The 23807-nt window shown below is 43.0% G+C and overlaps 1 protein-coding gene across 2 annotated transcripts in view; it reads left to right on the top strand.

Moving 5' to 3' along the window:
• plxna4 (plexin A4) overlaps positions 1-23807 on the top strand; it is a 105918-nt gene that overhangs the window by 35130 nt on the left and 46981 nt on the right. Inside the window, exon 4 of one of the 2 annotated variants that reach the window (XM_049761662.2) lies at positions 14185-22177. The exons of the other annotated variant lie outside the window; for it this stretch is intronic. Coding sequence (XP_049617619.1) covers positions 14185-14253 — 69 coding nt within the window. The 3' untranslated portion in view covers positions 14254-22177. Of the gene's footprint in view, positions 1-14184; positions 22178-23807 lie in introns of those variants that run through there. 2 annotated transcript variants of the gene reach the window in all.

The raw sequence follows: 23807 nt of genomic DNA, 5'->3' as shown, positions 1-23807 counted from the left end.
CTGGTATAAAAGACACTGGAGTAAACCTTGTAGTTTGCATTGCTGCCCTACGTGCTTCCTCTGTTGCAAAAAGTCCCACATCATTTCAAGATTAATTCAAAAAAAAAAAAAAAGCAACATATCCTCATTTCATTTGGAATTTGTGAAACAGTTTATCACAATTACCACGAATGGCGTTAGTTCTGTTCCGCAGCTGGCGTTGCGCAACCTTCCCTCTTTGCTTCTCTTTGTTTCGGCACTTTCTGATTGGTGGAGTGTGTTGCAATTCTCTGCTTTGCTTCCCACTGAGAAAACGAACTTGGACCAGCTTGCACAGCGAGCTGTGCGAAAAAACATATTGTTTTGTTTGGGAAGCCACGTTATTTAGCAAAGATCCCAAGGGAATGTTTTGGTAAGTGAAGGGTCGCAATACAAGACGGCCTCCATTGAAGAGTGCTTGATTTGTTCCACGTGTGTGTTATCAAACCGAGTACATATGGATGTGTACACGTCGGTATGTGGGTGTATGTGTTGGATGGATGGATGGATGGATGGATGGATGGATGGATGGATGGATGGATGGATGGATGGATGGATGGATGGATGGATGGATGGATGGATGGATGGATGGATGGATGGATGGATGGATGGATGGATGGATGGATGGATGGATGGATGGATGGATGGATGGATGGATTTTGCATGTACAACAGCCTGGTATCGAATGTTCTAGTATCGGAGCATTTTTACAAGCCCAAGTGCAAGCCTAGTATCGTTGCGTCCTTAATCGTCAACAATTAATTTGTGGCCTTCAGTAAGCAGTCCAAACACACACTTTACAACAACCCCGCCCCCTACTAAAGTTGATGACAATGTTAAGTATAGTTTAACGCCGTCACTTTTTTTTTTTTTTTTTAGCTGCATGTCGGCAGCTTGTTACTCTGTCTATATGTGTGTAATTGCAGCCACTGGCTCTTGTTCTCTCTGCAGGCCGTCTAATGAGCTTGCACACACGTACGCAGCGTGATTGGCACACCATGCCGGCATAGTGTATATCTCTCTCCAGCCTAATGAGCAGGCAACACCGCCCAAACTCGCGGTATAACAATCATATCATGTGTTTTTTGTGGGGGTTTTGTAAAAACAGTCACTAAACTCTTAGTGGCGGCACTACCAAACAACTACACTCACTTAAGAAATAAAGACGAAGAGGTCACAAGCGGTCGGAAGAAAGTCATTACGTAACAATCCAATCACATCTTGGCGACATATTTGTTGAGCATGCGGAACATATTTTGCAAAAAAACATGTGCCGTCCTTTTAGAAAGTGTCTGAAAAGACGCTGTTTGAAATTTCACGCACCACAAAAAAAAAAAAAATGGACCCTTACGCAAGATAAGCTTTTTATCTTTTCATTATTGCTGCGATACACACAATGTGCCGATCTGATTACGGCGCCTGTTTGTGCTTTTGTGCCTTTAAGTGAATTTCACCAGAGCCGCTCGCTAATGGGCCAACAATTATTGCGCTTGTGTCGCAGTAAATCATTCATATCATGTTCCATCTCAGCTGTCTTGGCTGTCGTGTTGCAACGAACAACAACAACAAGCAAGCTGCGGCATCCTTTTTTTTTAATTATTTATCATCTGTCATAAAATGGAATTTTATAACATGATGTTTTGGTTTCTCCCGACAAAAAAAAAATGCTTGGAATGCTCCGGACACCGCATCCATTCATATGATAACACATGTTTTAAATTCAGTTTGTTTGTTCTGTAGCGTGTGTATTTACAAGACGCGGTCTAATGGGAGGAAGGGTACGGTAACCATAGCAACCGCTGGACTTATTTGGCGCCCAAATAAACACTTGCATACAGACGTGTCCACGCTTCGTGGAGCGTGTCACTTACTTTGACCTGTGGAGTTTTGGCACCAGATGTCTCCCAACTGGCACTACTGGAGACATATGCCGGATCTGTGTGTTCATGTGTGTGTGTGTTTGTGTGACTTGGCGCTCACGGCAAGCCTCGGTGCGTGTTTGCTTTCGCCTTATTGCCTTTTGTCTTTTCATTTTCACCACACCGACGCCCCCCCCAACTCTGTCCCCACGTTTCACACTCATCTCACCCATAGGATCGATCAAGTCCCCACTTTTACCAATAAACAAGTTTAAATAGATTGGATGGATTGCACCATCTGATTGGATTTTTTTTTAAACTCACTGATCCGTGATCTTGCATGTCACTTATTTTAAGAATAAATACTATATGCCTGAGTATTATTATATTGTCGGTCTACATGTGTTTGTGCACTGTTTTTGTTCATTTGTTTTCTCATGATTAACTAAGGCTGTTTTATCTTCAGCACACGACTGTATCCTTCTATTTTGTCGCCTTGAATAATTCAGCCTCTTGTTGCCACGCATGTCCGCCATGATGACGAGCAACACGTCATGAGGCCATATTCCCCTCTGCCATCCAGAGGGGAATCTCTTTCCACTGTTTGTGTCATATCCATGTGTGTGTGTTTGCGTCTCTTGTGATGAATCAGACTCGCCTGATCATGTGTGCCACCTATTTTCTTTTTCCATATAGCAACACCCACTCGGCAATGACGGAGGATGCGCTTTCTTTGCGAGGCTCGCCCGCGCTAATACTCTCCGGCTAGCCGTCGGCGTGACGCATCATCGGGTGTAGGAGGTTATATTGGCCTTTTATCCTCCCTCCGTCTCGCCTCCTTCTCCCCAGTGGGCTCTCGCTTTATACTCGCTTTCCAACGGAGACTCCACTCCCCCTCACCCGGCACTCCGTCAACATTACCGCCTCCCTTTGACCGTTCTAATTCACGGCTGGGACAGGGAGAAAATCAAATCAAGTCTATTAAAGTGACCCGAGTCCACACACAGGCCGCTAATGGTGAGAAGTTCATCCCTCGTGCCAATAAACACTTTTTAAATACAATGTAAATGCAGCTTATACTTATCTATTTTTCCCTCAATATTGCAGTCTTACTAAACATAAACAATAAAATATGATAATTTTAAGGTATTATGTTAACTTTCTATTTCTTATGAAACAATGTATGTATAAAATTGTGGATTTCACTTTTTAAGAACTAATCTTGACAATAAATCAAACATAAGGCACGGGGGCCAGTTCTAGCCCACCACATCATTTTATGTGGCCCGTAAAAGCAAAATAAACAGCTTCCATTTTTCTTTTTGCCCCAAAATTTCACATTATCATTTCAAATAAATAATAACATTGATATACATATTTCAAGCATTTCGTAACAGTGATAACGGCCTACAAACTGACCTTAATAAACAACCTTTGCAATTCGAAAATTACATTCTACTCCACCACAATCTCGGTTTGAATTTGATTAATTTTTCAGCCCCAGTTTATACTCTGGCAAAATGTATGCAGTCGAGGCATGCTTGCACTTAAAAGACAGCGTAGTGTACGGCCATTAATAATGCAACACACAACACTAATGATAAGCACCCCGACCTCATTCATCATTTATAAAGGGAAAGACTTTGGAATTTCAAAAAACACAAATTGGACAAATTAAGGGATTGAGAGCACACAAGCATTTGCTAACAATTTGCGATCTTTGTAATCCATCTTTAAATAGACTTCCAAAAAAGTCATTTAATAGTTTAAAGTGGAGAAAGTACTCCACTGCCAGTTTTAGTTCAATTATGCCAAAATATTGTCACAGTTGAGGAGGCGCAGTCTTAAAATCTCTTTTATCGCTCGTAGACTATTTTTTTATATTAGATGTGTTAGATAATGCGCTCGCCAGGCTTTAAAAGTATCATTAGATGCACTCAAAGTTACATTCTTGTTCTTATGACAGCGCCAAAGCCCTCCGTTTACAAGCCCCCCTGGCTTCCTGTTTCAGTTTTCTGTTGTTGTTGGAAATGATGCCTAATGAGTCGACTCTCAGCTGACGTGCACATGGACAGGAAGCTGAACTTTTGACATCTAAATGTTACAACATTAGGGAATCCAAAATGTGCTGACAGTGCATAAATATAATCGTGATTTACAAGATTTTGGAGCACGTCTCAGGAAGGGGGGGTGGGGGGGTACTTAGTCTACAAATCCCAAACAAATTTTCCAGATCCAAAAGTGATTGCCTCAAGGTCGCACCTTGAGTTGAGCTTTGGTAAAAGGGCGTGGCATTATTAAAACATGAATGGATTAAGTAACCTTGAGAATGTCTGGCACCCTGTCACTTTTTACGCGCTCTTGGCTGTTGCCGTGGCAACATACATGGAGATGACCTAGCATCTTGTGCAATAGAGAGAGCGATTAGATTGTGTGTTGTGTGTTCACAACTAGTTGTGTGCATCCTGATAGATAACAGCCAATGGCTGCGCGGCTGCAATATGGCCGCATGTGATGCGACGGCGGCGTCACTCGACTGTGTGACTTTGGTGATAACGACTCGTATGAGGTAGTCACAATTTAAATCACTTGATGTATATCTTTGCCTCGCTCTTGCAAGAGAGTTACTAGTGCACCCGTTGTGCATTTAAACTGATATATTACCTCCGAACTCAAGCGGTGTGGAGTCAAGCTGTGTATTCCACATATGTGTGTGAGTGAATTTTTTTTTTTCTTCAAGATTGAGCATTACCGTATTTTCCGCACTATAAGGCGCACTGGATTATAAGGCGCACCTTCAATGAATGGCCCATTTTAAAACTTTGTCCATATATAAAGTGCACCGGATTATGAGGCGCACCTTCAATGAATGGCCCATTGTAAAAATTTTTCCATATATAAGATATATATATATATACATTTGGCCCGCAGACTGGACTTTGGACACGCCTGCTGTAGTGGCTCAATATTGGTCCATATATAAGGCACGCCTGATTATAAGGCGCAATTTGAGAAAATTGGAGGTTTTTAGGTGCGCCTTATAGTGCGGAAAATACGGTACTCTTTGCCGTGTCGCACTGGAGAAAAGTTTTTGCACATCAGAATGATTAAGGGCTTCACAGGTTCACAGGCCAATTTTTTTTTTTTTTTTTGTGCTGAAAGTTCCCTCAAAATAGATTTGTCCAAAATGAAGGCAGAAGGCGGGGATGGGGGGGGTACAGTAATTAATCTAATAAAGGGAATCCTCACAGGGGGAGGTCATGTGATCCAGAGCTAGGCAGTGCGGCTTACTCTCTCAACCCCAGGGAGCCTCGCTCTCGCTGCCTCTGAGCTGTGGAAAAATAACAACAACATCGAGAGAAACATTAGGACGTGACGGGAGCAGCCTTCTCCTTCTTTCCGTTGTTTGTTCCATGCCAATTTCTCCTCAGGAACACACAAGCGACGTGTTCATTCTGGCCGATAGCTCCATTCTACCTTTTCTACCGCCTCCTCCTTCTGCTTGTAACCTTGCCAAGCTTCAACTCCCCGCGACGTATCCACCCAGGCAGCTCTGCCAACAATTAGAACACATTACTGCCAATTGTGCCACCTGCGGCCCCCTCTGAAAGGCGAGGGAGGGGTGAGGCATTGTGCCAATGGACGCAACGTATCGGAGCTGGATGCTGCCACAAAGCACGGTGTTTAATTACAAGTAAGCAGCGGTTTAATCAGGCTGAATGTAGCCAGCAGACACATTGCAACTGTCTGAGTGAGGCTGGTGGGCGGGTACGTCGGTATTTTTCTTCTGTCAGTGCGTGACAGCTAAGGAAGAATCAGTCAATTGGAGGAGGGTCCGCCATTGTTTCAGAAACTAACTCGCCAGGGAGACACACGTTCACACCTGCCACGCAGCCAAAGGAGTTGGCCGAGATGTGTGTGAATTGGTAAAGGAAGAAGCTGGAAAAAAAAAAAAAGTGTCTGTGAGGAGATTTAGCCTCAAGCCAAAACCAATTCACAAGCACTCCACATTGGAGAGGGGGTCTTAGCCAACCCCCCACCTACTCCTCCTTCACCCAACCTGACCATGACAGGCCTGAGTCGGCCACAATTTTATAGTCTTGCAAACCTGCTAGCATGTGCTAAGGTTGCATTAAAGCGACAATGTTTTGCAGTGTAGGCCAGATGAAAACGTAATCCTCCATTGTGTATTTAAATGGATCAACCTGGAAGGGGGCTTAGTGAAGTCGGCGGACTCTGCACCCTCTGCACATATGGTGAATTTAGTCATATTTGTCACAGTTTGGATTTGTAATCGATTAATAGATCGGTTATAGAATTAATCGATGACGAATTGATAGTTAATCGGTTAGAGACTTTGTAGGAATTTCCACCTCTGGGTAGAAAGTGTTGTCAGATTTCTGTCCTCCTCAATGAAAGCAGATGGGTTCTGTTTGTGTTTAATCAAATTAAACATTTGCAAACATCTGCTTTTAGTTGGGGAAAACAACTAGCAACATTTTTTCCTTAAAACATGTTGTGGATCAAAACAGGAAGTGAATGAGTCAGTTTGAAATATTGTTTTTGAATAAAGGGAGTTATAGTTAAGGCCCGAGCAGCAACCACTTTGAGGTTTCTATTGTGTCTGTAAAAATGTTTATAATTTTTATAATAAGAAAAAAATAATAAATAAAATAAAGAAATAATAATAAAAAATAATAATACATTTGTCATCTTTACACAAAAAATAGTGAATGAAAAAAAATAATAAAAAATGAAAATAAATAATAAATAAATTAGTTCTCATTTTCATATTTGATGAGGACCAAAACATGAACAAAAACCCACCCAAATTATTATTGCCATTTCCATTTCAAATTTAGGTTCACGTTCTTAGCATCTATCCATAAATGTTTTTAGGTCGTCTTTATAATGATTCTTTCCATACTTTAACCAATTTTACACTCTAGTGCATTCCCTCCTTGCATTTCTAGCTCTCTCTCTTTCTCTCTCTAGAGTCTTGGTAGGTAATTGCTCAGGGCTTCAGAGAAAAGGCAGAATGGAAAAGAAAAATAGGGAAAGGTTGTCGGAGTGCATGTACGTACCAGAAGTGGAACAGAAGTGAGGGCGGGGATAAAATGAGGATGATTGTTGCTGTGTGTATGGGTAGTAGGGTGAACGGGGGGGTTCCCAAAGAGTATGCGTGGAATTCACAGTGGGATCGCTGATCCGCTCAAAAAAATGTGCAGCCTTCCAGAGGCGCTTTGAGCTTGTAAAACATTTCCACAGTTCCTGGGTACTCGCGCTGCCTGTTAGCGACACACACTCGCACGCACTCCCGTCTATATTTGGGCGAGGCGTACCCCCGCATGTGCTTTTATTGGGCTTTCATCTGTGGAAAGTGTTGAGTTTATCCGTTTCGTGCAAAGTTGTATTGCTCGAGAAAAGATTGAGGGCAAAGAATTTGATATTCTTTGGGCGTGCCATTCCGCCGCGAGCTTGCTTGGAAATATGTTTATCAAATCAATATATTTGTGAAACGCCGTCAGCATGGCAGAGCACAGTACAGTCTCCCGAAGGACGCAATGTGAGCAATATAGCTCACAATCAATATCAATTCTCTTATCTGCGGGTTGAGCGCCGTCCCATCTCGCATCCGTTTCGGCCCCAATGCGAATCCGACATGTCAGATTAGCTCATTGGCGCTCGGTAGGAAGATAGGGAAGCAATCTTATCAGTTGCCATCCGATGGTGTTGACACAAATATTTTGAATTGTATTAAAAAGTTTGCATTCAAATTTGCCCACAGGAAAATAATGCGTAGAAACCAAAATGGCGTTTCAAAAGAAAGCACAACCCACCTGCTGTCAGCCATTAACCTAATGAACTAGCACCCATCTCCACAAACGACCGCCCGGAGCTTTCAGAGCATCTGGGAGTAACGCTAATGTAGCGTCTCCAAACTTTCCCCAAGATGCCGTATTGATCGGGCCCAATCAATGGGTCTAAAACGCCATGAGTGCATCTGGTAACCATAAAAGGCGGCACTTAAAACGAAGGCTGTAATCGTCGCTAAGTATCATTGTTCATAATGGAAGACGGAGGACGAGGCGATTAGAGGAATGCCGACGGAAACAAAAACAAAAGTAGTTGGGGAGACGACTTGAACTCATTCACAGTTCAAATTTGACGTCTATAGTCGTCGATGGTAGTGAATGAGTTTTCTCTCAACTTCAACTTGTCCGTTCCCACGTTCTCTGGCGTTAATGACGAATATAGCAATAAGCCTCGAGTCCTTTCCTCCATTCCATCAACTCCATCTGTCCTCCCTCTCTTCATCCACTCGCTCTTCCCATTTGTCGTTCCGCTTTTACTGTCAAACGGTGATTTGTGTCAGCCATGCTCTGATACCGAGACCCAGTTTCCACTCTGAAGGGTTGCCCTCAGTGCACATTAGCCATGACAGTGCATTGATCCTCAACTTTATTCACTGAGAGGAAAGAGGAAAAACATTGACTGCACTTGGCGAAGTAAACAAATAAATCTTTGGAGGCAAATTTCTTCTCAGCTAAGAAAATGGCCAAATGTGTGTGTCAGGTCCTTTCTTGTCAATCCCAGTTTCCCGCCCTTGAAAGCCCACCTGGCTCTCAGCAGCTGGGTCACACAACGGGGCCATTTAGCCTCATCAAAAATTCATAAGGCCGAAATTTCCCAATCCTCATTTTGTTCATCCTGCCGTTTTCCAAATGGGATTTATCGTACAATTTTAAATTAAAATGTTCAAAAGTTTTGGTAAAATGAGATTGGAGCTTCTTCCCTGGGTAATTCCTGGTGATAAAATGAAGCTCTGCACAATCGGTACAGGGATTTTATATATTCCAATAGAGCAGGTGGGATGTAAGAATACCCCTGCCCATTGGTGGAGGCTTTAGGGCTGATTTATGCAAGGAAAACACGCTGTCGGAGCAATAGCAAAAAAACAGTAAAGGAATATTAGAACTGATAAAAAAAAAATCTTCAGATGTAATCCTGGAAAGATGGTCTTACTTAGCTTTTTAGCTATTCCACCAGCTTTAAAAAAAACCCTGAAGGCTTCTGATGGCGTATTCCCAGCTCCGAGACTCATGCATGTTTTAGAAGGGCTCACCTCTTGGGAGAAGGAGTTGGAGCTATTGACTGGTCTCGGATACACAACAGCCCACAATGGAGCTGAGGCTGGAATAAGATCTGCAAAGAGCATCCTGAAAGCAAACTGGCCAACTAGTAGCAACTGTATCTCATGTCTCCCGTCTTCACACAAGATCTTGGTCCTTAAGGGATCGGGATAGCAGATGGTGTGTGTTTGAAATATTCTTGAACCTTGGCATTCATAAATGTCCATTAACCTCTCTAAGGGATAATCTTTAAATAGCAAAGCCTCTGTTTCTTCAAGCGGCCTCCCGACACCATGCCAATCAAGTGTATTGATTAACAGATTCCTGCCAATAACAGTCATATATGTCCAAGCTTATATTGACTCTCCAGAAGACCACACACGGCAAGTAATTGTAGAAAGACATCTGGGGTCCTACACCTTTATTTCTTCTGTCGGTCATAAATCTCGGTCAATAATGTCCTCGGGGTTCCTATTTTCTTCACAGTCCAATGATCAACTAGTCGTCTAGAGTATCACTTCTAAAGGTCGCAGGTTAAACATAATACAGGAAAGCCAATGATTGGCTTAAGCCAATCCAGACTCGAGTGTGAACCGGATTTGAATAGGTTGAAGGACGTTGTGACGAAGCCCTGGATTTGGACTTGGATCCGCCAAACAAAAGAGTGTCTTATCGGCAAGCTACCATGATGGTTGTTTAATATTCCGTTGAAGCTCTCGAAATATGACTACTGGGTGTAGGGACAAGGCGGCTTGTGTCTCTGTGTCATGAAGCCTTGATCTAAGTAATACTGTGTGAAATGTCCGAGGATAGACGACTCGTTGTTGACGCCAGTAACGACCAGTAAATATGGAAGCGGGTCAAGTACCGTCGCTCCCCCCCTCGGGGTGTGATGAGCTAAGGATGCGTGTCTGCCCCTCCCCCTTTGTACGCAGACGCGTGTACGACGTATTGACTCAACCGTTTGAGGCGCTTGTACGGGTTGACATCTGACCTCAATTTTGAGGCAGAAGTAGCCCGAGGCAAGGTGATGACTTGAATGCAGCCCCGCCGCACTGATGTCGTCCGGAATTGGACATTGGATGGCATTGATGACTCACAAAGTGTTCTTTCACCATCTTTGTCAGGATCACAACAGAAGCATCCACTCAAGGATTTCTTTTATGTACTTCCAGATATGATTTAGTTTCCGCCCCGCCCACTCTACACTTCTCTATGCAGCCTTATTTCCTTATGTTTTATAGACGCTAATAATTACAGTAAGGGGTCCACTTGAGTCCTACCCATCGTGGGCCATATCTTTTATGACGCCACATTAAAGTGTGCATGCAGAGTTGAAAGTAATTGCATGTTGATAGAGCAATCCGAGGGAAGGAATCAGCGAGGAACAGCACGTTTGGCACGCCCGAAGCACAATACACACAAGGCCCGCCACGCTTACCCGGCGCGACACCCCGCTCGGGACCCGAGACAGATGCACAGGTATTTAATTAGAAGCGACTCCAGCTGTTGCTGTTTATGACCCAGACATTTGGAAGACAAACGCAAGTAGACCGGCATACGTGTGGGTCAACCACTTGTTTGAGTCGGCTACCTCGGGGAATGTCACCCGTGCGTAGGTTGGAATTGGGCTTGTGTGGTGGCAGGTAAACACAGCTGTCACCATGGTGCTCGAGAATATGGAATAAGAATGTCCCAGACTTTATATTCCGCAGAAGTGGTTAGTTAGAGTTAGACCTGTATACTCCCAGAAGGGTTTTACATGCTTCCATTGGTGATGACATCAGTCTGTTTGAATATTCTGATTGGTTAAGCCCCAACTGAAGACCCAGATACCAATTGCCCGACCCAACATTGATGTTTTTACCGTATTTTCTGGACTATAAGGCGCACCGGACTATAAGGCGCACCTTCAACGAATGGCCCATTTTAAAACTTTGTCCTTATATAAGGTGCACCGGACTATAAGGCGCACCTTCAATGAATGGCCCATTTGAAAACTTTGTCCTTATATAAGGTGCACCGGACTATAAGGCGCACCATTAATGCATCATGTCAGATTTTTAATCCAAATCAAATCATTCTCCATTTTATCTTTTTTATTTCAACTTCAGACACAACAAATTACTTTACAATCACAAAATAATGATCCATAGTCTTTTTGATTCATGACTCATAGTCTTCAGCGGGCCACTTATGATTGATTTCATGACACAATGCCTCGGGCCAGTTTAAATTTAGGAATTTGGTCCATATATAAGGCGCACTGTCGGCTTTTGAGAAAATTTTAGGTTTTTAGGTGCGCCTTATAGTCCGGAAAATACAGTACTTTTTGTTTTCATGTGTCAAGTCACCAGCTTTCAAGTTCAAGTCCATCGACCATATTTGGGAAGCGGAAATCTGTAAATCTCTTGACAGCCATTAAAGTCTTTCCTTTCTATCCGTTACACTTTTGTCTAAGGTACCACATGGTCTCCCCTCCCTTCTCCGAGACATCTCCGCATGTTTGCACTTTACATGGGAAACTAGGCTAACATGATTAATGTTCATGGTATGATCCATGGTGCTTCTCTTCCTCAACCGATCCCATCGGGAATTCTCTCCCCTCTCCATCTTTACAACTGTTGGCTAACAGTCTCCTGCGCTCCGGACGATTCGCTGTGATGAATGATTAACATGCAGACTTGCTAAATGATGGCCAACAGATCATTTATAGAGTAACTCTAGAGGGGGACCTCGCGAAGAGCTGTGGGAGCTCCCTCTTGAGTTTGTATGACGGTATTCCAAACGCAAATGAAAATATATGACCAGCATTGTCTTTTTTTGCTGACAAGAGACTGCAGAAACCATCGCTGACCTTTCACTAGGTTATTATAGAACACTCGCACTATTCTCGTCCGTGACATTGCCTTTGAATCAGCAGATCTTGAGGAAGTGTGCCGGAATTTAATGACATGCAGTGTCACTTCACTTTTACCCATTTGGTGAAATGGTGAGTGGCCTTTTGACTGGAGGCTACTTGGGTGTGAATAAATCTTGAGACGGCATATGTTAGATTTATAACACATTCGCCCAATCTTTCTCCTAAAAACCCCGTAACCCCTCCTCCCTTATTTCCACTCTTATATGATGTTCATATTTCATGAGGTCTCCGTTGTACTTTCATCATTTCAGTATGTCTTTCAGCCGTGCTGGATGAAATACAGAGACTCACCCGACTTAAATATCTTTTATGGAAATTCCGGTCGGGCCCCCTCGTGGGGACCCCTGTGCCCTGGCCTTATCCTGCACCCCTAGTCTATAAGCCAATCAATAAATAATGGGAGTAGATCTAACTGTGTGCAGAGGAGAGGCGGATTGGAAGCTGTTAAATAATTATATGGGGATGACAACTATCAAGTGAAATGACACAGCTAAAAATATCGCAAAGGTGTGCAAGAATCTCCATGTCGTGGACTCGTCTCCTCAGGCTCACATGGCTATGATTACTGCCAATTAGACCCCATTGTCAGGTAATTATGCTCCTATTACGCCCGGTTATTAGCCGGCGTGAAACAACGTTATGAGTTCTGCACTGTAATTGATTTTTTTTTGCAAGTACGGCACGGAGAAAACCCCACAAGCACTGGAGCACCTTCTTTTGTTTCGTAACGAAACCGTTTTTCCTTCCAAGTGTTTGCTCACTTTTCGAAGACTCCACTTGAAAGCATCCGTCTCTCCCCCCCTGCGCCCCAAATGTCAGCCGTCTCATCGAAACGACGCCCATCTGTTGAATGTAATCACAATTTCCATAATTCTCCTTCCTACGCTCCCATCGTCTCCTATCTCATTTGCGGGGTATAAATGGTAATTCGAATAAAGTGGCGTATTCTCAGAGTGGCTACATATGCTGCGAGCAAATATGAAATATGATAATGCACTAAGTGGCTCCCCGTGGACGCGGTCTGGTCTTGACCTGCTGCGGTACAGGAGACGGGTTTGGCGGTGATCCCTTCGGGGAATTCCATATGGATTTTCACTTCCATCTAAAGTGATCTGACTTAAGTGGGCGGGTCTCGCTGATCAATCGACATCCATAGAAACAACCTATACTTGCAATGAATGTCTAATCTAAATTAGTCTTGCTTCTTTGGTTAGTCACGGTTGACTGGTAAATCGATACTACCACCTTGACCGTGACGCCTATACAAGTCAGTGGTATTAAAGAGACCAATCTGCTTTAATCAGAATGATCGGAACAGAGTTACTGCTTTCCATCAGACAGATATAAACACCTTCTTTGAACTGTCGAGTTTATATATCACCTCTGTGCACAATTTGGATGCTTCCGAACAGCTTTATGTTCTGTTTTCCCCTTTGCTGCCTCGGTGACTCATCACTATCACACGCACGACGACGGATGCAATCCCGCCACGAGGCCGAGCCATTATGAATGTTTGCAATTGTGGCTCTGTTATGGCCTTTTATCTGTAATCCCTACAAAGCTTTGCACTTTGTGTGTTTGTCGGTTCTTGTGATGTGACAATCCAATGCAGCCACATGGTGATGGTGCTAATCAATATTTTATGCAACCATTGTGATTTAAAAAATGTCCACTTTGTTTGGAAATTGGAACATAAACCCTAATCCAAAAACTAACCAAAGCTACCCGCTAATGTACAACTGTAATGAAAACATTGGCATCTATAAATCATATGACCCGGATTCATTCAGTGTCAAGATATAGGAATTGGGTTAATTTTTGGAAATATTTCATAATGTCCCTTCTATATCAACAAAGAGGTCTCAGAAATTGGCGCAGTCTCAAAGTCCTAGAACCAATACCCATTCTATCGCAGATATACAAAAACTAGCTTGGATTTTTATGTAGCTATGAGCTAGCTTGGCTAGCACTGGCAAAACACGCCATCACCGCTAACACGGGCGAGAAGAAGCAAATTTGCGATACGAGCCTGACAAATTTGATCATTTCAGCCCGTGGGTGTAGTTTTTGGTTTTGCACAAACAACCCCCTGCAGAATTTAGTTGAATGAGTTTGGCACATGTGGCGATTAGCAAATGCCTATTGAACATTTTACGCTTGTGCCCGCTCTTTGATTATTTCTAATTCTTATCATCTCTTTCTTTCCATGTTCCCTTTGATGGCGCCATTGAAATGATTCCTTCAACACCAGGTGTGTACTATTTTCGCTACGTACTATTTTGTTTTCTATTGGCACAATAATATGATCAGATTTACTTAACCAAGCATGAAATCCATTCTCACAGTGTGACTACCAACCAGTGTGGAGACAATGTTTTATTAAGCGTGTTTATTCAGTGATGATTGCAATGGGACTGGTGGCCAGTGATAACACGTTGCTTGCTCAAGACACACACCTTAACAATAGTCTAGCTTCAGGCAGCAGCATTAAATCTGGTGCGGCTTTTTAAAAGGCTTCCTGTAAAGGCGGCACACAGTTGGTTGAAAAAAGATGTGAAACTTCTTCAGGTTCCTTCCCCGTCCGCCACCCATGGTGCACTCTGTCAGCCTCACATGCAATTTAACTGCAAATGTGAGAGCTTAATGCATGCTAATTTAGGCAGATGAGATGTGTGGCGGCACAAGTGCCACATGCCCCAGTGCGGCGTCACGGGTGGGTGCCGACGCTCGCTCACCTGAGGAAGAGGCGGCAGAATGGAGCAGCAGGCTAGGCAGCTGGAGGAAGGAAAGGAGGAAGGATGGTTGGATGGAGGCAAGGATGGATGGGGTGGTGTGAAAAGAAGATGCGTGATTGAAGGTAGAGATGGAAATAGGAACACCTCTGCAATCTTTAAGTAGTTAGCTTGGATGGGTTGTTATGTTATGCTAATGTGTGTTAGTGTATATCTATAAGTGTGTGCGTGCGTGTGTGTGTGTGTGTGTATATGCTATACAGTATACGTTGCTATGCTATATTTTATTAGACCACGGGTGTCAAACTCAAGGCTGGGGGGCCAGATCCGGCCCATCACATCATTTTATGTGGCCCGCAAATGCAAAATCATGTGAGTCAATTCAATGTTTCTTATTAAAATACCGTATTTTTACGTATTTTATACCGTATATTTCCGAAGTATAAGGCGCACCTAAAAACCTAACATTTTCTCAAAAGCCGACAGTGCGCCTTATAGTCCGGTGCGCCTTATATATGTACCAAATTCCTAAATTTAAACTGGCCAGAAGCATTGTGTCATGAAATCAATCATAAGTGGCCCGCTAAAGACTATGAATCATGAATCAAAAAGACCATGGATCATTATTTTGTGATTGTAAAGTAATTTGTTGCGTCTGAAGTTGAAATAAAAAAGATAAAATGGAGAAGGATTTGATTTGGATTAAAAATCTGACATGATGCATTAATGGTGCGCCTTATAGTCCGGCGCGTCTTATATAAGGACAAAGTTTTAGAATGGGCCATTCATTGAAGATGCGCCTTATAGTCCGGTGCGTCTTATAGTCCGGAAAATACGGTACCAAAACTGAGACATTGCAATATTTTTTGTGATAATCCGAATTTCAAAATAAATTAAAAAATTGTTGAACTTTTCTGTTGCGTGTTGTGATAATATCCCCCCATTTATTTCTGTTTAAGTCTTTAATGGCCCCACGAGGGAAATCATAACTCCGATGTGGCCTTCAACAAAAATGAGTTTGACACCCTTGTACTAGACAGTTTGCACACGACACTAAAGTGTATAAAACCTACAAAATACTTAACCGCTATAAAATATGAAACACGCTATTCTATTTATTTATTCTATACATTTTTTCCATTCAAGCCTATTTTCTTCACCATCCCTCTTTTTTTTCCAATTTATAACATTTTGTCATGCTGCGGCCGCTCCAATTGTGATTGCCATGCACGGCGGACATTTTGCTGACTCGTGGCTTCCTAACTGCTCTCATACAAGGCCCGTTGACATCGTGTGACGTGTTGAGGTCAGGCAACATACAAGACACAAAGTCAGTGAGCGTGGTTTGAACTGCCAGGAGGTCGCTGGTAGTACTATTGGATCGTTCGGAATTCAGATGCCAATCATAGCGACGACAGCACTCCATTTCTCAGATTTCCTCTCCAGCGTAATGTGTCTCCGTCTGCCCACTTGATGGAAGAAGAATCCAATCACAGCTGATTGGGGGGGAAACAGGAGTACATCAATAATGTATTGTTGTCTCTCTGCGGGTGAAACACTGTCATTTGTTTCCCTTCTCCACTTCCCAGGCCTTGTGTTGTGACTTGATCATTTTGTGTTGATTTTTTTTTTTTTTTTTTCGTCCTTCCCAAATTTGCAATTCGGCACCATTTTGACATCCCGTTGATTGACTTGACCTCATCGCTTGTTCTTCCCTGCTGTTATTTATGACTCATGAATATTCACTCCTGCAGTTACTCTGTTTTTCTTGTTCACTAAGCATTGGTGGTATTTTATATTTTTTTTTTTGACCACCCACGCAAGGACACAGATATCCAGACACATGCTTAACAAAACACTCACTCCCTCGCACAATTGCGGGTGGATGCGACTCGGCCCCAGCCATGAATATTCATCCGCACCTGTTTCCCGGCACAAAGTTTGTCGCCGCTTTTATTGTTACTGAGACAGAAGTTTGGACGGGAGCTCTTCTGTCTTTGTGTGTGTTTTCTTTTCATTGGCTGCCTTTTTTGACCTCGACATCTGTTACTGTCTAATATATTCTTCCTGTACACTATATAGAAAGTTGTTTTAGAGCTAATCATCTCCTAAAATGTTCTGGAGCACTCGAATTGGGTTTTATCGACTTTGAATTTCAAGGGTGAATGGCTGATTAGTTTTTACAAACTACCTCCGCCTCCTGTGATGTCACCAAACAACGGCAATGATGCAATAATAGGAAATCATTGAGGGGATTTTAACCCTCAGGCTGTTTGTGAGGGTTTTTTTTTTTTTTGTGTCTGCTTTGGTTTGCAGTTTGGTCAAATGTGTCTTAACACGTTTCATTCCCACTGTCGTTTTCAACTCCTGAGGGCAAAAGTGCATGTGTCACTCAGGGTAAGGGAAAGAGTTATTACAGCAAGTCTGCTTCTTTTCTTCCTTTGTTTTGCTCTCATGCATCGACACATGCTCCGCCTCCTTCCCGGAGGCTTTAATGTGTGTGGAGACGTGAAGTCACTGGCCCCGGTTTAGTCATACTGAGCAGAAACAATGTCTTTGAATGGAACACCTGCTTCACACAGGAGAGGGTCATTGTAAACATGGCCACTAGAGGGCGTGTGTCTCTTCAAAACAGGTAGTCCTGGGCCCACTCCCTTGAGTCCAAATTACTTCTGATAACGGCCATTTGAATGGGTTGATGATGGCCCAATTTGGTGTCATCTTCCCTTTCCATCTCTTCAGTGTGTGTGTGTGTGTGTTTGCGCCGCATGAATGGGAAGATAAAAGACACACGATGTCCGTTTGAAGTGAGTCTCTCACTAAAATTCGTGTCGCTTACCAGCGAGAAAGGAAACTCTCATTCTGTCCACGAACACCATTTAGTACGGGAATATATAATGTGTTTGGATGTCACTCCACATTAAGAATTCCGGAATGACTTCATGTCAAGCTGGCGGCGGTGATGTCACATAGGAGTAAATTGAGACAACATCTCTGAATTCTGATGGCGTTACTCACGTTTGCTCAGTGCTGTATTATCAAATCACCTTTGTTCCATGTTGTCTTCAAAACGTCGGGCGGGACCAACGCAGCTGGTGGGCATAGGGAAAATATTCACTGCTACTTCAGTAAAATTAATTATCGTTGTGAAATTGGCTGCTACTCAGGATTTGACACCTGATAATGATGCTCATGTGATGGCTAAATCACACCAAGTTTCAGGAGAAAAGTAATAAGCTCATTATCAAGTTAGTCACTGGCGGAGGTAAAGGGGGGACAGTGGGGGCACTGGCCCCCTTAAAATCTGCTTGGACACCCCCACCAGCTGCCAGGCCAGATTATTGACCTTTGGTTATTCTCATATTCTTTTGGGAATTCATCACCCATCACTGTTGGGTATTTATATTGAACATTCATCAACATTTTTTTTTGAAGAATTTTGGTTCTTTTTATTTGATAAAGGTTTTACTAAGCCCCTGAGATATCCTTGAGCCCTGATGGCCCCCCATGGGAAAAATTGCCAGCTCTACCAGTGAAGCTAGTATTATCAGCTTAGGGTTAGCACGGTAGCATTAGCATGCTAAGCTAATTTCTGAGTTAATAGACAAATGAATGCTATCTTCACACTACAGTTGTAGTGAAAATTAACACCTCTTGTAAGAACATTTCCAGATATTGACTATTAAAAAACGTCAGTGATTTTATATTCTGAATGACAAGGCCATCAAACCATTTGCATGAATATAAGACATACATAAAACATCATTTACGAGACCCGGCAAAGGCTCGGTCAATATTTTTAGTTTCGTTCTCCTTGCAGCAAACCCGATTTGGGTTGAGTCCATCCACAGACACCTCTGCTTCTCTCATGTTCCCATTCCCACACCAACAAGAAGACGAAGTAGACGAAGAAGTAGCGAGTGATCCAGCGGCCAATTACACCACGAAACAATGTTGGCCATAAATCATCCGGCCGACTGTCACGGGCACTAGAGGCATCGTAGCTCTCCTTTCTTTCTCCCTCACTTGTTCTCGCCGCATTCCTTTGGTCTCATTTTGTGCTGTGTAGTCGCGTGGTAAAAACTGCATTGCAGTCACATCACGGCTTCTTTTTAGTCTGCAAGTCCTTGTAGCTCTTGTTATTCTCTTTATTTCCATTTTGTTTCGTTTTTTTTTTCCCGGCTTTGTCGTGTTTATATTCTTTTGCCCTGCTTCATTATTTTCTTAACCAACGGATTGAGCTGCAAGTTTTCTCCAGAGTTTACTTCTAATTGGTTGTGTTTGCACATATGTCTTCATAGTTGTTGACCCTCCGCAACAGGGAGAAGGAGATGGCGAGGGAGCAGCAGTGTAGGTCAGAGGCAAATATGAAGGGGGTTAAGAGGAGATTATGCTAAGATCTGCTGACAACTGCGTACAAAACAGCATGTTTCAATTCGAAAGTAAACCTGCAGTCATCACTGTAGGTGTAAAAAGCAGGATTCAAAAGGATAGTCATTGAACTGAAATACTGGCCTGTCAATTTTTATTGGTCAGTGTCAAACTAAATAGTGTGCCACCATCTAGTGGCCAATAGTGGAACTACACCCAAAATATACTGAAAGCAGAGCATACAAAAAAATTTACTGTATATATACTTGTAAATAGAGTTCCTCTCCATAAAATGTGTAAGTATGCTCCAGCTGATTTATGTAGCACATGAAGTGTAAAGAGTGCCCCGGATTAGTGTGATTTATCGCCGGCGTGTTTGTGTGCAGCCAGCCTGCAACGATGTTTTCAGATTTCGGTGTATCAGTGGAGCCTCCCTCTGGCGGTTGCGCGTTAATTAAAGCCGAGCACGGCGACCTTGAGTGACTCCCGATAACGGTCGCCGATAACTTTTCGAAACACACACGACGCAAACTTGTGTGGCCGTAAGCATTCTGACACTTGAATTTGTTTATCTTCCGTTCATTTATTTATTTATTTTTACACTAATGGATTTTGTTAATATGTCCTGTGCCTCTTCATTCCCACCTTTGTGTCAAACTTGTATGTACACTTAGGCGAGGGCTGTCGTAAAAAGCCGTTTGTTTTAATTAGCCACTTTATTACCGCACGTGTTATGTAATGTAATGAAGAAGAAAACGCGGGAGCTTCTACATTGGCCAAATTCTTCGTTAAAGCTCATTTTAATCATGCTTGCATCCAAGATTTCAACCATCTGTCCATTGACTCAGACTAAAGCTACAATGATAGATGGGTGTTATTAAATCTGTTATTTGACAGTGTCAAAAAATGTCTTTCTGTTTGGATGGTCTGCATCCAGGATTTTTCGGTGGCGGGCGTATGTCGCCGTAATGGATTGCTGGGCAGGCGATGGGGCTGTTTGTGAGGGAAGCTTCCTGAGTCTGATGCTATCGGTGTGATTTCCTCTTGTCACCCAATACCCCCCGAAGATCACAACCAGAATCAGCCGGCGAGATCACAGGAGTGAGTGAGCAAGGAGGTGTGGAGGGATTGCAAGCATAAATTGTGAAGATGAATGAGACTCGGCACCTCTACGTGTTTACGTGTGCATCTGTATGTTCCAGATAGGAATCTATATACTCTGTGACAGCCAATATAAATCCCTTTATGAGCATCTTTATCTGGTTGATGTGAGTTTCAGCAAGCTGGACCTGCTCGGGTCAGATTGGTACATCAATGTGACAACTTCGCGTTTACCTGGGAATCTATAAATGTAGACATACTGCAGATAGAAACGTTATTGCCTCCACCCATGTTGGATATATGTAGCATTAAAGGGGAACGGAAGGCTAACTGTTCCTTCCTTCGGTCTGTGTGAATTTGGAATAAAAGTTATTCCACGTTCTCCATTGAAACAATCTTCAACTTGCTCCAGGAATCCAAAGTGTACCTGGCCGGAAACGTTCCGTCCAGACAAGCAGGTTACCCGTTAGCCGCTAATGCATGCTACATGTTAATATCAAACGTTAGCTGCTAAGGCATGCTACATGCTAATATCAACCAGAAACACAAACTGCCTTTAATCACAATCCCAGGTGTACAATCATCAACTTGCTCTAGGAATCCAAAGTATACCCAGCCGGAAACGTTCCATCCAGACAAGCAGGTTACCCGTTAGCCGCTAATGAATGCTACGTGCTAATATCAACCAGAAACACAAACTGCCTTTAATCACAAACCTCCATACCAAAATGACCCAAAGTCTTCCACCATTAAACCGATTGTCTTTTCTCGTGAACGTTACCAAATTAGCTCTCGTCCTCCCCGTCAGCTCAACAAAGTGCAAATGTTGACGACATTAATGACCACTCTCTCATTCTCATGGCGTAACCAGGGATTGACATTTTCATAATTACCATTCCGCCACCACTGTGGACTTGCAACCGTGTCATTACTAATTCATTGTGCATGGGGAGTGAAGGAGGCACGGACAGTGAGGGGAAAAAAAAAAAGAATAGGACTCGAGTGAGGAAGGCATAAAAGCAAGCCGATGAGGGAGTTTCCGGGAAAGAGGAAGAAGTAGGACAAGTGGATATTGATTTTTCAAGTGCGAATGAATTTTGGGGACATACTTGATGTTGCTCTCCTTGTACCTTCGCTAGACGTGCACATCTTTCCCACTCTCCTTTTATTCCCTCTACCTTCTCCATCTGTAGTCTTTGCGATGCCGACGCAGCAGCAAGTCCTTGTTGCCATGGCAACTCTGGGTTATGGAGTTGCGGAGAAAGAGAGAAAGGGTCCAAAGGGACCCACTTCTTCTTTTGGGACCGGGGTGTCATCCTTTTGGAAAATAAGTTTGCATGCTTGTCTATTTTGCTTGCAGGCTTTCAAAATCTGATTGCCTGAGAATCTGAGATATTTATTTACATAAATATAAATTTTACATTCCAGTTAAGAAGCGGGCATTTGCATTTTAAGTCAAATACCAAATGGAAAAAAAAATGGAAAAACAGATACGGTGCCCAAATGTCCTCCATTGCACCAAATGATGTGTGACGTGCATGAAAAGTTTCTTATTTAGCTACGCCTTGTCAAAGAAAAACCTGTTTGGTCTCATGTTTGTTGGAATAAAAGCAGCTGGAGGCAAAGCTTATTAACACCAACAAGGGTGGTGGTGGTGGTGGTGGGTGTTAATCAGATGCAATTTTAGTCAGAGTTTGAAGTGCACGCATGTGGTTATGGGAATTTGAAATTTCAGTCAGGCAAATATACAAACACACACACACACACGTACACAACGGATTCATTAGCGACCCTCCCTGCCAGGCAAGAAGCAAAGATAAGTGAAAGCACCGCTCACCGCTCTGCCTCCCATTCATTTGCACAGCTCCAATCTGGAGACCAAGCTAAGTGGCTTATTGAACAATTTTCAATGGCTGCCTGGTTGACTTGCTGCTCCCTCGCTCATTGTCGCCAAAGGATGTGTTTGTCCTTCGTTTGTAAACGCCATTATTCTGTGTGCACACTCAAGTATTTGGTTGAATTTGGTGCAGAAATAATGTTGGTTGCATATATATATATATATATATATATATATATATATATATATATATATATATATATATATATTTTGTTTTATTATATTTGATATTTGTTTTTTGCAGCACAATGGTCACTATAGTGTAAATAAAATATATAAATATGTTTATGTATTTATTTATTTATTGATATTTATATATATTTATTTATTTATTATTTTTTATTATTTTGCAGCACAATGGTCGCTGTAGTGTAAATAAAATATTTATTTATTTATTTATTGATATTCATGCATATATTTTTTTTTAATTTATGATATTTTATATCTATTTTTTGCAGCACAATGGTTGCTATAGCGGGCGGCTCGGTGGCGCACTGGGTAGCACGTCCGCCTCACAGTTAGGAGGGTGCGGGTTCGATTCCACCTCCGGCCCTCCCTGTGTGGAGTTTGCATGTTCTCCCCGGGCCCGCGTGGGTTTTCTCCCACATTCCAAAAACATGCTTGGTAGGCCGATTGAAGACTCCAAATTGTTCCTAGGTGTGAGTGTGAGTGCGATTGGTTGTCTGTCTCTGTGTGCCCTGCGATTGGCTGGCAACCAGTTCAGGGTGTCTCCCGCCTACTGCCCGATGACGGCTGGGATAGGCTCCAACACGCCCGCGACCCCCGTGGGGACTAAGCGGTTCAGAAAATGGATGGATGGATGGATGGATGGATGGTTGCTATAGCGTTCCCACATCATACCAGATAGTATGTGCAGCATCTACAACACGCATGTACATAAGAATTAACCCTGCAAGGTGAGGGGGCCTGGATAATACAGTTGTAATTAGTGTTGCGCATAATCAGTTTTTATTTTTCATGTGCAGTAGCCGAGTACAACAGCAAAAACAAAAGCAGCCCAGGCATGCGTCGCTCCCCCTCTAATTACAAACATATCCAATTAATTACACACATATACAAGTCCTGCTTTCATTGCTGGTGAGGAATGCAAAGCTGTCTGGACACAAACTTGAATAAATAATAATTAGGCACACGGCTGCGTCATATTTACGTGGAGCGAGCGGCTTTTTGAGGCCGTGTTCGACGAGCGCTTCGTATAATCTATTTTGCCAGCATCAACAGCCTCGCTCGGTCAAATAAGAATCCACTTTTAGGAAATCAATCTACGTTTTTATCGTCGGACATCTGCGTGAGAACCAACGAGGCGGTCAGACAAAGCCGGTGTTATTGTAAAGCTCCAGTGACAGTCATAATTGTGCTCGCCGCCCCAAGACGCCCCGAGGTCAGCGCCTCAAGCTCCTCCGCCGCACCTCCGGCATTCGTAGCCTAAGGCCCGAGTGCTTTCCCGCTCTTATTCCGGCCAACAAGCACCGTGACGTGGACGTCAGCGTGTGTCAATGACTCCTCTTCATGGACTCCTCCATTATAACCAGTTCAATAGCCATCAGTGGCATTCTGACTCAAACAGACCGTCACTTCAACATTATTATACGCCGCTCCCATTAAGGTTGATTATCCATGCATTCTTTCAGAGTGTATACACGCCAGAGAATCATTGTCCCCACCCTCATTTGAGTTTTGACCATCGTCCTGACCCCCAGGGATGACTGACAAGAGCTTTTGTCCAATAGAGAAGAGTCGCTCGGGCCCCCT

Source organism: Syngnathus scovelli, chromosome 22, assembly GCF_024217435.2.
Source record: "Syngnathus scovelli strain Florida chromosome 22, RoL_Ssco_1.2, whole genome shotgun sequence".
Lineage (NCBI taxonomy): Eukaryota > Metazoa > Chordata > Actinopteri > Syngnathiformes > Syngnathidae > Syngnathus > Syngnathus scovelli.
The sequence above is the reverse complement of the archived record's forward strand: the minus strand, read 5'-3'. Positions and strand labels throughout refer to the sequence as shown.